The sequence below is a fragment of the Macrotis lagotis genome, chromosome 7 (genome assembly GCF_037893015.1).
Source record: "Macrotis lagotis isolate mMagLag1 chromosome 7, bilby.v1.9.chrom.fasta, whole genome shotgun sequence".
In the NCBI taxonomy this organism is placed as follows: domain Eukaryota; kingdom Metazoa; phylum Chordata; class Mammalia; order Peramelemorphia; family Peramelidae; genus Macrotis; species Macrotis lagotis.
In genome coordinates, this window is record NC_133664.1 from 16473222 (window position 1) to 16487457 (window position 14236).

At 41.5% G+C, this 14236-nt stretch overlaps 1 protein-coding gene across 6 annotated transcripts in view; it reads right to left on the reverse strand.

Annotated features, from left to right (window-relative positions):
- SKAP2 (src kinase associated phosphoprotein 2) overlaps nucleotides 1-14236 on the reverse strand; it is a 189346-nt gene that overhangs the window by 66722 nt on the left and 108388 nt on the right. For all 6 annotated transcript variants that reach the window (XM_074195534.1, XM_074195532.1, XM_074195531.1 and 3 more), the window contains 2 exons: nucleotides 13758-13821; nucleotides 13234-13371 (listed from right to left, as the gene is read on the reverse strand). In XM_074195534.1, the coding sequence (XP_074051635.1) occupies nucleotides 13234-13371; nucleotides 13758-13821 (202 nt within the window). The remainder of the gene's footprint in view (nucleotides 1-13233; nucleotides 13372-13757; nucleotides 13822-14236) is intronic.

The following is a 14236-nucleotide window of genomic DNA, read 5'->3' on the forward strand; positions in this document are numbered from 1 at the left end:
AGCAATATCCCAAATGGGTCTGTATCCTGAAGAGATCATGAAAAGGGGTAAATATCCCACATGTACAGAAATATGCATAGCTGTTCTTTTGTGATGACAAAGAACTGGAAATTGAGGGGACACCCATCCATTGAGGAATGGCTTAAGAAACTGTGGTGTATGTATGGCATAGAACACTATTATTCTATTAGAAACCAGGAGGGACGGGAATTCAGGGAAGCCTGGAAAGACAAACATGAACTGATGTTGGTGAAGTAGTAGAACCAGAAGAACACTGAAACATAATAGTAACACTGTGTGCTAATCAGCTAGGATGGACTTAACTCTCCTCAGTGGTACAGTGAGGCAATTCTAAAGGACTTGTGATGGAAAATGCCTCCCACATCCAGAGAGGAACTAGGGAGTCTGCATGCAGTCGAATTTCTTTTTTAAATTTTTTTTTAATTATTTAAGGCAATGGGGTTAAGTGACTTGCCTAAGGTCACACAGCTAGGCAACTATTAAGTGTCTGAGGCTGGATTTGAACTGAAGTTCTCCTGATTCCAGGGCTGGTGCTCTATCCACTGTACCACCTAGCTGCCCCCAGACTTTTTCCATTTTAAAAATTTGTTTTCTGCTTTATGTGCTTTTCCCCCTCTCATGATTTTTTCCCCTCTTGTTCTGATTCTTCTTTCACAACAAGACTAATATGGAAATGTTTTACATATTTATACATATATAATCTATATGAAAGGAAGGGAGGGACAAAAATGTAAAACTCAAAATCTTACAAAAAATAAATGTTGAACATTCAGTTTAGATCAATGGATAGCATGGAAACAATGTAAAGACTAACAGACTACCTTCTGTGGGAGGTGGGGGGAAGAAGCAAGATAAGGGGAAAAATTGTAAAATTTAAAAATAAATAAATTATAAAAATAAATTTAAAAATATTGAAAACTATCTGGGCATGCAGTTGGAAAAATAAATGAATAGATTCATATTAAATATAATCAGGTAGTCTAAATCAGATCACCAGTCATATTTTTTCTTAAAATAAACACAAATAGTATTCTGTAGATAGTGCATGAGTCTAGTATTTTGAGCATGCTAATGGACATATGTCCAAATGAGATACAATTTAAAAAAAAAACTTTATATATGATGGTTTGAGTCCGAGATGTTTTACATAGAAATGTCATTTTTAAAAAGAATTAGTGTCCTTGGATAATGATAGGAGAAAATATATGTCATTTCCCCTTTTTTTTCTTTTACTGCTGAATAAGGATAAAAAAAACTCAGGAAAAGCTTATAAAACTTAGTCAAATTTTTCAGATAGTTTCATTTCATAAAACTAGAATGTCTATAAATGGCACTTTCATATACTAGCTAATCTTAACCATCAAGGCCTGCCTATTTCCCCAAGATCTATTTTCATGGACTTTTCCTACATTCCCCCAGAATTGTTCATGGACACTTAAGGAATCCATTCTCATTTTCTTATTCTAAACAAATGTTCACATTTTATTAATATACAGGAAATCAAGAGGAAGCCTCAAGTTGAATAGATATGTGCCCTTTCTCTGATGACATATCATTCTGTCTGTATCTTCCCTGCTGTGCTACATGTTAGGTTCTGTTTTCTACCAATGACCTCCCCGTGCTTCCTAAACAAATATACTGATACATTCCAGGGCCAGAAGATACAGATACTTTAACATACAATTATTAGATTTTTATATACTGATAAAGAACAGTGTCCCAATATGTCAAATTGAGTTGCACAGAATAGAAGCCCAAGGAAAGAAACTAAAGAAGTTACTGTATTTGTTCGCTATTTGATTCATGTTGAAATGTCCATATTAAAAATCTCCAGTTCATTTTTATTAACCATTTTATAGGGAAATGGGCAATTAAACCCCAAAAGTTTCCATTTTCTAGTATATAAAAATAACTTACGTTCTGAGGCATGGAATTGGACTAATAAGAACTACTGACATTCATAGTTTGCAAAGCTCCCAAGAGCCTCTCGACAGGTATGACTGGAGGCTGACGTAAAATGGTCACTGGAGACAGATGGGACTCCAGGGTTGATGCTCTCATCCACTCTCGCATAAATAGCCATCTGGAGGAGCCGGACATGCACACCCACAGGAGCCCTCGTCCCCACTCCTCCTGCCTCTCTGGACTCTTCTCCCCCCTGCATTCCCCCAATATTCTGCTCCAAACCTGTTCACCCCCTCTTCCACTGTGCTCCAAAAGGAACAAACTTCCTTTTATCTTGGTTGCTCTTCTCATCTTCTGGCTCTCCTCAAGAGGATGTTCCTCCCAGTTCCCCAGCTTTCCTCAACACCTATTCTAGCACTGCTTTCATCTTCTCTCACACCTGCCCCCCATTCCCAAGTGAGTGAAGTCAGGATGCTCCGGCTCCTGTTGCCATTTCTAGACTCTCACTGGACCACTATCACACAGCAATCTCTCTTCCTTTGAAACTTAAACATAAATTTATAACCTAATCTTAATCACAAAGGCTGTGAGCTCTGGTCCTCCTCCCTCCCATGCCAGGACATTCTCATCCTTCCTTAATGGATGCAGGGTCTGGTTCAAGGTTTCTCTCTTTGTCCTACCTTTCACCCTCGTATTAGGGGACTTCAATATATAAAGAAACTTCCTCAACTACCCCAACTGCCCAATTCCCAAAGTGACTCCATTTCCATGACCTTTTCCAATACACTTCAGCTATTCTCAGAGAGGGTCTAGCCCTTAGTTTTGCTATCACCCCTTAGTGTTTCATTTCTATGTAAGTGAAATCTGAAATTCCTTTGATTGATGCTAATCTCTCATCATTCCCTCTTTCCCTCTGCCATATAACCCCTCATCTCATTCCTGGTGTTTGCGTTCATCTCCAAGCATCCACTTGAACTGAATTGAAAAGTCCTTCACTCAGCAATCTCCCCTGCCCCATCTCTACTCCCCTCCCTCTTCAGTATCTCAGTCCTTGTGAATCAGATCCCTATAGTCAAAGCCCTTGCCCGCTTCTCCTATAACTGATCACCAACACTAGATTACTACGACTGTCTGTCTTTCTTGTTCTTATTCCTATGCTGCCAAATGGAGAAATGCAGACATCATTGGACTGTGCTCAATGGGATGTGCTACTATTTTGTATAGTAATTTCAAGTGGGCCTCACTGCAGCAGGGCGATCCTTGGACACCTCCTCAATGGATGTGCTATCACTATCACTACAGCCTCTGTTCAGAACCTTTTCAATCCTACTCAGGTGGCCTCTGTCACACCATGACACCCATTTCCTTACCTTCTCAGCCAAGGAACTTGCTTCACACTTTGTAAGAAACTAAGGTTTTTCATTGAGATGCTTCTTCAACCCTCACTCAAACTTCTTCCCATGGCTTCTTCCTTAATTCCTGCTTCCCATGAAGCAATAGCCTTTTCCTTACCAAAGCAAACCCTCCACATGAACCCATGATCATATGCAATCCTATCTTCTATAGAAGACTACCTCTCTCCTCTCCTCTCCTCTCTTTCTCACCTTCTTCTCTCTCTCTTCAATAACATCTATTCTACAATGCTTACAAGCATAGTCACCCTTAAAAAAAAACCCTTCACGTTAATCCTACCATCTCCGTTAGTGGTTGTCCCATATTTTTCCTCCTCCTTTCAGTGAAATGGCATGAGAAAGCTACATAAACTAGGGACCTCCACTTTCTCTCCCTTCACATGTGTCTGTTTTTAACATTTCCAAGTGATTTTATTGAGAGCTTACATTTTTACACTGCCTAGATGTCCCCCCCCCCCCCCTTATCAACATCTACTGGATAGGCTCTCTCTAGGCTTTTGTGGCCCTGTTATTTCTGGTCATTTCAGTCATCTTTTGCAGAATCTTCATCCAGGTCATACTTAACTAATTGTGGGTCTCCCTCAAGGCTTGGTCCTGGGCTTTCTTCTCACTTTCTTCAATTTAAGTTTAAATTAAATTTGAGTTGGTTAGTGAGTTCCCTTGAGAAACATATAAGCCTCTTCAGACATTTCCTTTCTCTTCCTGTCTGAAGTGATTTCTGCTTATATATTCGAAATTTCATCCTTGGAAACTTATGATCCATTTTAGACCCACTCTGATTACATAGTGGTCAAAGAATTGGATGTTTGTGGACCATACCTATCTATTTTCTATATCTTTTGGAATATGCTTCCTAAAATTGAGGGCACACACCAGGTGAAGCTTAGGTTTTCTCTTCCCTTTTATGAAAGTCAGAGTGTTACAATGGAAAGTGGGATCCTGGTGTCTAAGATCCTGATTTTAAAACTTGCCACTCAGAACCTGTAAGACCTTGAGCAAGTCACTTGACTTCCTCTCTATTAAATGAGCTTGGATGAGATGTCCTTTTCAGTCCCTTGAAAGGCCCAACTCATCCTAAGACTCCTCTGATCTTGCCACCAGACAGACACCAGGTTCTGTCTCTAACAGAGCAGTGCTTATTAGGACCTCTATTTCTGATCTTGGCCATAACCACTCTTATGGGTTATGAAGACTGTCTAGGTCCAGAGGGATCCTAGTTAACCTCCAGATGTCTTGAAGTCTCAAATACTCCTTGTCCTGACTGAACTGTGTTTTTTACTCCAAACTCTCCTCTCTTCCCAAACTTAGAGGGCCCCACCATCCTCCAGTGACCCAGGTGCATAACCTCGAACACATCTTCTGCCCTTTTCTCTCCCAGTTGCACAATCTTGCCATTTCTGGCTTCACAAGAACTTTCCTCTAAGTGCCTTATCTTCACTCCCACAGTTACAAAACTTGATCCTGCACTCATCACCTCTTGAACCAAGGGAAACAAAAACATGGCATGTACTCTTGAGGGCAGTCTGAATCAGATTAAAATGTAATTTAGAAATATAACAAAATAAATAAAAGTACAACAAAACATAAATATTACATTTTCAAACTTGGTCAATATATGGCCCACAGGGATCCTTATTCGTGGATTCCTCACCCTTGTGTCTATTTGAGTTTGACACCAAAGACTTAACTATTGTTTCTAATTTCATCTCCCTCACCCATCCTTGACCTTTGGGGGGGGGGGCATATCTCCTGACCACTATGTGGAGTATTGCATGGGAACTGGGACTGATGGGACAATATACAGGAGATGTTGAAAAAAATACTCCACATTTTTACTGTTCTCACTAGATCATAAGCTGTCTGAGATCAAGAAGGGTCTTTCTTCTTAGTTATGTTCCCCCATCATGTAGAACACAGTAGGGGCTCAATGTTTGCTGATTATCAACTCTTGCTCATCTCTGAGGCAATGTCTGTGGGACTTGCTGATATGGAGTACATATCAGTGGAGGTCTGAATCTTGTAGGCCTCTTGGCCTCCCCCACTTCAGATACCTTTATTCAGGCTGAGCCACTAGGGAAAGAAGGGGTTTTCGGATGCTTTTCCACTTCATTATGTTTCTAGTGAAAAAGAATTTGATTATGTCTCTCTATGCTCTGGTATATTAAAGAAAATGGAAGATTCTGAGATTCAGAGCTGCATGAGAGGTAATGTGGTCCAAACCTCTCATTTTATGGATGGAGAAACTGAAGCCAAGACAGGGGAGATGCCTTGTTTAGGTTTGTGATTCAAACTCAGGTCCCCCAAATTTAAATCTAGAACTCTTTACTGTATCAAGATTCCTAAATGTGATCAAATCTAAGAGATGAATCTAAGAATGAAGCTCTGAAGGGACAGGCAAGCAGGCTTAAAAGTCTGAGGAAAAGACAATGATGGAGGAGAATGACAAGAAGAAAGTCGGCCCCTCATGCTGAGCAAAGGTAAAGGTGTGAAGGGGGGTGGTCTGGACTTTCTAGTGAAAGTCCAGACTTCGTGTAGTAGGCTATTCTCTGGAAAGCCTATGTCAATGACTGTGGCGCTTACATGACAAGTGGAACATCTATAATCTGTGAGGGTCATGGTGGATGGGAGGATGGATGGCTGGATAGATGGATGCTGATGAGGCCACAAAAAAAGGAAGGCTTCCATCTTAAAGTTCACTTGGGATATATAGTGTCCCATTCATTCTTGGCTCTGCAGACCACCCTGAGAAGGTGATCACTTAGAAGCACCTCTTTTTCAAAAGGATGTTGACAAACCAGAACACAGCTAGAAGAAGACAACCAAGATGATGAAGTGATACAAGACTTCACCACAAGAAAAATGGTTCATGTACCTGGGGATGTGGAGATGGCAAAGCAAGGAACACAATACCTGAAGATCTGCCATGTGAAAAAGAGATTAGTCTTTTTCCCTGGAGCATGGTGAGTCAAAACTGAAATCAATCACTAGACAGTGTAGGAGGTAGATTTTGGTCCAATTTAAAAAACAATTTCCTCACAATTAGAAAGCTCTGAGCATCCCTCATCACTGAAGACAAATCCTGAATGTCCATAAGAATTACTGGAGCACATTAGGCTCAAGGTAGTGCATGTGAACAGATGAACTCCAAGACTTCTTCTAACTCTCCATTCTTTTACCCAATTACTTTAAAAATACTCATTGGAGAGCACAACTGAAGCTGTCACAACATGACCTGAGAAATGGAAAGCAGATAAAAGAACAAACATCAATACAGAACCTGTGGAGGGACTGAAGGATATAGATCAATGAACATACCACACTGAAATGACCAAGAGGAAACCCCTCTGCCACTGAACCCAGAATCTCTGTCCTAAACAGAGAGTTGAAGCAGCCAAGAGTGGCACAAATCTGAAATACAGACTTGTTTGTAAAATTCTTAAGGCTGACAGAACACTGGACTTGGAGGCTTCAGTTTCCTCAAAACAATAGTATTTATCTCCTATGGTTACTGGGTGATCAAATGAGGGAAGTAAAACTCTAATACGGAGAAGTTAACAAGCAGCAAAAAAACTGAAGAAAAGAAGCAATGAAGGGAGGCCTAGAGAGCAGAAAGCTTGGGGCAACTTTGAAGAAGATAGGAGAAGCACTATTTCACATCAGACAGCAGAGTGCCATTTACCCTAGAATTAGAAATAGTATCAGAAAGAATGCACAGTCCCACCATGCTTATTGGTCTTGCTGACCAGAAATGATCCTGCTTGGGGGGGTGGGGGTAGGGATGGGGGGAGCAAAGTCCCCCTGAGGGACTCTAAGCCACTTAGTTCACTTTCTTTTGATAGTCCAAATCTCTTTAGAGAAACTTGGACAAAAGGGCAAGTTGGAGTCATATTTAGAATTCTCATTAGTCAAATTAAAAAGAAACGAGAAACAATTTTTCATTTAGAGATTAAACTCAAAAGTCAACCAGTCACCATTCCTTGTGCAAGTGTAGCCTCAGACTCTATCTGTGTGACCTTGGGCAAGTCACTTACCCTCAGATCCCTCATCTATAAAGTGGGGATAATAACAGCATCTGCCTCCCAGGAATTGTTAGGATCAAATGAGATAATAATAGTAAAGCATTGAGGTGCTTGCCACAGAACTAACTGCTATGTACATATGATCTCTTATTATTAAAAAATGTCTGTTGGATTAGGCTGTAAAATAAAACAGAACACATTGCAGATGATAAATAAAAGAAGAAAATTCTGAAGTTTGGCAGATGAACCTATGCAAAGACTAAAAGAGTCCTAAGAAAAGAGAATGACCCTCCACTGGCAAACAAAAGGTAGAGACACCCCCATGCTATGCATCTGGTGACTGGAAGTTCTAAACCAAATGACTACTGTCTCTTTTCATGAAAGTTAAAAGGGCAAGACTCGATTCTACCTTGGTGGGCCTTGGTGAGCCACTGAGGAGACGAGGGTAGTGAAAAAAGGGAAAAAGCCTCCAAAAGAAATGATGGAAACAGCATCACCAGAAGCCTTAAACCAGATGGTCCAGGGGAACAGGAAGGGCTCCCCAGAGACCTATCCTTTAGAAGGTGGAGGCTGGGACAGAAGAGTCAAGGGTGCTCTCTGCAGCTCTCTTTTCAAAGGCCAATGTGCAGTGGGTGCACATTGACTTCCTCAGCTCTGTGGAGGTCTCTGCTCTCAGGGAGCTTAGAGTCTGGTGACAAACTCAGGCTGAATCCACATTAAATCCATGTTTCCAAGTGTACCCTGGCAGCCTGTGTCCAGTGAGGAGCAGGACAAAAATAGTACAAGAGCTAGAAGAGGAAGGGATTTCTTTGGGCAGGGGGAGCTGGAGAGAACCTGTGGAGAGTCTCAGGCTAGCACCTGGAATCGAGAGGGTGTTGTGCCTGTAGATGGGGAGAGTTTCCAGTGAGGGAAAGAAAGAGTTTTCTAGAGAAGGCAGAAACAGCAGCATCACGCTTATGGTCCAAAGACCCACCAGAGCCTCAGGGCAGAAGCTCCCAAAGGCAGGAGAGATGGACAGGATGCCTCGGGGTAGAGAGAAGGAGGCAGAGGCTTGGGGGGATGGCTTCCCTTGGTCTCTTCTCATGGAGGATCTGACCTTTACATTCCAGCAAGTTCTGTTAGAAAAGGACTCATCTCCATCTCTGGACACCCTCTATGGGTCTCTACAGCAGCCCTCCCAGCTGGAGATGCATCTGTGAAGAGCAGGAGGTCTGCCCTTCTGATTGGCCAGCACCAAGCCCGGAATTTTTGCTATGTTATTGGCGGGGAGGGGGGGGGGACCACCACACTCCCTCCATTCTGGACATCCCTCCTTCAGTGGGGCCTTCTTTCATTCATGATTGTCCTACCACTAGAATTCAAGAAACCTGCTGGCTTATTTTTATTCATATCTTCAGAATAAATACAGTGAACATTTAATAGAAATTTCTTCTATTATTCCAACCCTCCTATGATTCCACCTAGATTGAAACAATTTTGCATATTTTAATTTTAACAAAAAAATCGATTACAGCCTAAATAAACTGTCACACAAACTCTGGCCTAGATTTTGGGTTGGAAATGGTTGGAGGATGCAGAAAGCCAGAGGACTGGGTACAACTTCTCTAGGTGATCTAAGGTTCTTTGTCATCTCTCTAGTCTGCAGATCTCATGGAGATGTGTGTGGATGTGTGCATGTCTGTGTTTGTGGGAGGGTGCTCACAAGGGTTTCTATGGAGAATAGCCATTACGTTCCTCTCCTGGTGATGAAGGCCATGGATCTGCCATAGCTGCAGAGTGGAGAAACAGAACTTGCCCTTGGGACCTCCTCCAGGCTGGGCTGTATTTTCAAGTATGGACTAGGAAGCCGAACGAAGAGAATGTCCTCAGATTCAGTCACTTCCAGCACAGGCTTCTTGGCCAAGAGCATCACAAAAGATCTGAAAGGCCAGCTAGTCCAGATTCTCTATGAGAGCTCACACAGGGACTCCCCAGTTGACACTGTCTTTAAAAACACTTTCTCTTTAGTAAATATTAATGTTTAAGCAGCACATGCCTGTGTGTGTGTGTGTATGTATGTGTGTCCGTGCACACACATGCTCCATCCTCTCTGGTGGAATCTCTTCACGATATTCTAGGTCAGAAGCCACCTTGGAATTGGAATTATTGGGAGTGGCAGGGAAAAGTTGGGCAATAATCCTGGATGCTACATCCAGCCAAGAAGATTTATATCATGTCACAAGGCAACATTGCTCCACCTAACTTAGTGAGTGAGCTGGCAGCCACCCCAATGTAAAGACTGGAAATGCTGGCTGACTTTGCAGTGTAAGAATGTTGAAACTCTCACCTGATAGGCCTCATGGAAGCCAATGGGCATTTAAAAAAACTGCACTCCACACAAGGGCATCCTCGGATCAATTTTCCAGTGAAGCCAGGGTCCCATTAACACCCTGTCATGACCTGGAATCCTGCCAACCCCAATTGCTCAGGTGCCCTTGGAGAGTTCTACATTAACCTGGTGACATGTGCGACCCTTCATCTCAAAACCCAGAGCTCATTTTTAAGACCTGTAACGGCTTCCTGATGAGTTTTTCATCTGTGCCCACTTATTTGCTAAAGGTATCTACAAATGTAAAAATGCCCAGAAACCTTTGCTGACATACAACAGGCACTTCACTGGGAAAATGGAAGAAGATATTATTTCCTTTATATTTCATTTTGTATCAAGATAGTGATACTGAATGAGTTTGAAATTTGGATGCACAGAGGACAACCCGCCCCAGTTCTGGCTCAGGATGGGTAACTCCATCACGACCCTTTCATACAAGGGGCTGATACACTGGGTGGGGGGGTTGTCTTCCTCTTTTTCACATCACTCTCTCTTCTCTAGTCCACTCACCAGAAAACATTTGAGGCACAATTCCCCTGAAAGCTATAGATTTAAAAGGCTAATGGGTTGTTTCAATTTTTGTTACCAAGCTGAACCCATTGAGTCTCTGTCTGGAGAATCCATCTTTCGTCCCAACTTCCTGCCAGTAAAAAAAAAAAAAATCTGGCAAGAAGGCAAGAAGGAAGGAGTCAAGCTGAGCTAGACTGCTGCAGCGATTTTCCAGGCTTACTATTTACTCATTCTTTGAGACTCAAACCTACACCAAAATATTTGTCCTTCCATGAAATGAAATAAGCTGCAAATTCTGAACTCAAGGCCCAAGCCAAGACTTCTCCAAAGACCGACTTCACCGTGCATATTTTGGCCAAAGTAGAAGGTCAGCCATTGACATCAAAACTTAAAAAGCAAACAATGATTTGTTATGGCAGCGTCACAATCTGAGAGGGAACTCGATATGCCTATTGCCACATCCTAATTAAACAATAGGCAACAAGAGGCAGGTTCTGTGGAGATATTAAAATGTCTCCACCAGACATTAGGGCATTTGAGAAAAAGCCAAATCCTTCAATGACCTCCAGTCTCCCAACTATTACAGCTGTGGATTTATTCAATTCTCCCTCTCAAGTGAAAAGAAATCTTGGAAATTTACTCTTATTCTTTTATGAGCTTAGTTAATAATTCATGAACAAAAAATTAAAGAGTAAGACTAGTTATTGTACTAAAGTTATTCTGACTAAAAAACAATTTCAGTGAAACTCTTTTCATTCCCATAGAATTAGAAACATATTTCATCAGACCACTTTTGAAGCTTTTTAACCCCCACAGTTCCATTTTACTTTATGATAACAATCATCAGAACTTGACTTGCCACATCAGTTGTAGAAGCTTTCATTCTTGTCAATCTGCCTAATCCAAATCCAACTTTATTAAAAAGCTTAAACAAAGCAGCTAGCTCATGGTGATTCTCACAGTGTACAAACCCATCAGAAGTTACACATTCTCCATGGGAAGGAATGGCAGTTGGGGCAAATCCTGAGCCCTGAATGCCATCAGACTGGAAGGGGCTCAGCAAGTGGAAAGAGGAACCAACGTTTGTGAAACATGGATGATGAGAGTATAGCCAGCTGTCTTCATGTGAAAAATTGGGAACTGAAATGTCATATAACAAAGAAACACTAAGGGGTGAATATGATTCTTGGGCTGAAAAGGAAATGGTTTCTTCTTTAACAAAAAGTGAACTTTCTGATTTGAGGCAATTAACCAAAATAGAAAAGTTGACCCCTTGGTGCTGAGGAAGAATTTGTGTGACATCACCCAGAAGCTCTTCAATGGATGCTCACTCAAGTTCTACCAGCTCAAGGGTAACTGGGGAAGTAAACAGGACCCAAAGTCCCACAGTCGCCTGTCTCAGCCTCTTTCCTAGCAGCACTGACTACTCCAGATGGTCCAACCAGACATGAAGCAACTGATCTTCCAGGAAAGATCAAAGTCGGGGAATGCAGGGAGAAACCAATCATTTCAGTGGGAGATAGGGTTCTGGCAGAAGGAAGGGGCAAAAAGAAGCTATTTTGAACTTCCTAAGTTCCCATAAACTTTTCCCTGAGAAGGATTCCCCAAGGACTTTGCTCTGAGAATGGTCTTAGGAAGCTTTGCATTCCATGGCTGCCACTCAAGAGAAGCAAGGCCACCTCAGGTGACCATCAGAAAACACACCTTACAAACTTCATTTAAGGAAGAGAAACTTAGTTCTAAAAATTCAGGAACAGAATGAGGCTCTAATCAAAGTCCAGACTATTTATTTTTAATATGAATTTCTTGTATATTTTATGTATGTAAATATGTATAATACATAATATATAATTCATATGAAACATGGTTGGATGGGCAGTCTAATAGTATAGTTGGTTGGGAATGAGTTATTCCATCAGCTCAAAAAGAAGCATTTATTTGCTGTTATGAAGGCAGATACAATGCAGTATTTGTGGTGGGAAATGTCATATTTAAGAATACAGCAGCCTCTCCCTGTCCCTCACAATGTTGACTCACATGACCACTTTTAAACTTTGTCTGGCACGAGATCACGTGAATGAAATCAGATTCCCCATGACCACCCAGCCAGAGAGGCTGCTTCAGACCACTTGGCCATCCCAGAAAAGGCTGAGAAGTTCAGAGAGCAGTATAAATAAAATGCCATCAGCTGGTTGAACCTATATTCTAATTGCTGATAGTCCCTCTAAATAGCAGGTGTCTAGAATACAAACCACCATGTTAAAACTGCAATAAATACTTTCAATGCATGCCTCCTTTCCCTCGAGTTTGTTTTCCCATCTGTTGCCCATTTCAGATGGCTTTCCAAAGTCCTCTAACCGGACATTCATCCTTAGGGTCTCTGCTTCTGTTTTAACCCAACCTGGATAACCCAGACAGCAGGTGGTCAATAGGTCAGCCTACATTATTTGTAACTAATGCAACAAGCAGCAAGCCCAGGCTCCATCTTAAACAAATAATGATGTAATCAGACTATTTTCTTGAAATCTCTGAGGGTTCTGATTGAGTTCAGTGATAGTTTCTCCAAGATAACATCACCCTAGAAGGCCATCCATTAGACAGAAGTTTGCAACATATGGAGGGTGGCCAGAACTTCTGGCTGATGCAAATTCCACAAAGACTAAAGGAAAAATGATGGGTGAATTGGTAGAAAGAAATTGTAAGGCAAGTCAATTTTTAATTAAAAAAAATCACCCAGCAGAGAAAGTACAATGCTAATGAACCCAAAGTCTCAGGAGACTGTATATTTGCTGGGTTTCCATGCCCCCATCCCTGGTCCTGAAGCACATCATACTATAGGCCTGGCATAGTCTCAGGACAGTGGCTCTGAAAGCTTTTTCCCCTTATTACTCAGAACTCACAAGGCTGTCCTGAAACCTTCAGGGAAATGATGCAGGGTGTGCAAAAGAGAAAATTATTTCAGGCAGATGAGTCTCAAAAAACATGCCACAAGAAATACCTGGAAGTACTTCATAAATTTCGTCATCACTCAGCTGGCCATTTGTTGGGGGGCTTGTGATGGGTGTCACAGGATCAACATCGTCATATAGTTCTCCTCTTTCATCATCATCCTCAGGAATGGCATCAGATTCTAGGTCTGCAAAGTACAATTTCACAAAGTGAGTTTTTAAAGGAAGCAAAAAAAACAGATTAGAAAGCATTACTTTTCCTCTAAATAAACCCAGTCCTGAAACTTATTTACAAAGTGTCACAGTTTTGTTACCTGGATCACAGATGAAATATTCCACTTTCAAAAACTGCAAACAAGGGATCTGCACCCCCCCACCCCAGCCCATGTTAAAGCATATGGAAAATGAGCATTTTCACAAAAACCTGCAAAGGGCTCTATTAATATCATTCTTTGCTCCTGTTATCACAGAAGTCCCTGTGTGTTAATATAAGCATTTACCCATGGTAACCAAAAATCACTCTGCCTGATAAGCATTAAGGAATGACTTTAAATGCTTCATGGATTATTCTTACCTTGTAATACAAATTTCAGCTGGTGGACCCATTCCTCAGCATCTCGGGGAGTGGCCGCCGTGAACTAAGGGAGAAAACAACGGTCGAGTCACCTCCGGAGTGGAAGTGATGGCTAACTCTCATCCTTTCTTTGTAGGACCATTAGTAATTCTTTTCATGTATAGTGGTACTTTCCTTGCAAGGATGCTCCTTATAATGTACAGTTAATTTTGACAAATTTACGTAATTGAAGCAGCGGATGATGGATTTGAAACTCTGATCAGCAGCTGGCAGCTGTGCAGAAAAAACCTGCTTCTCTTCATCAATGTCAAAGCTGGGAGTGATGAGCAAAATTTGCCCTTGACAATTAGAAGACACCCATGAATTTCTTTCGACTGCCGGGTACAGTTTTCTTAAAAATGGTCTTGTCAGATACCAACACACGAGCTGACAACTTAATTAACTGGCTTTCAACTGCAATCTCAGATATTTAAAACTTA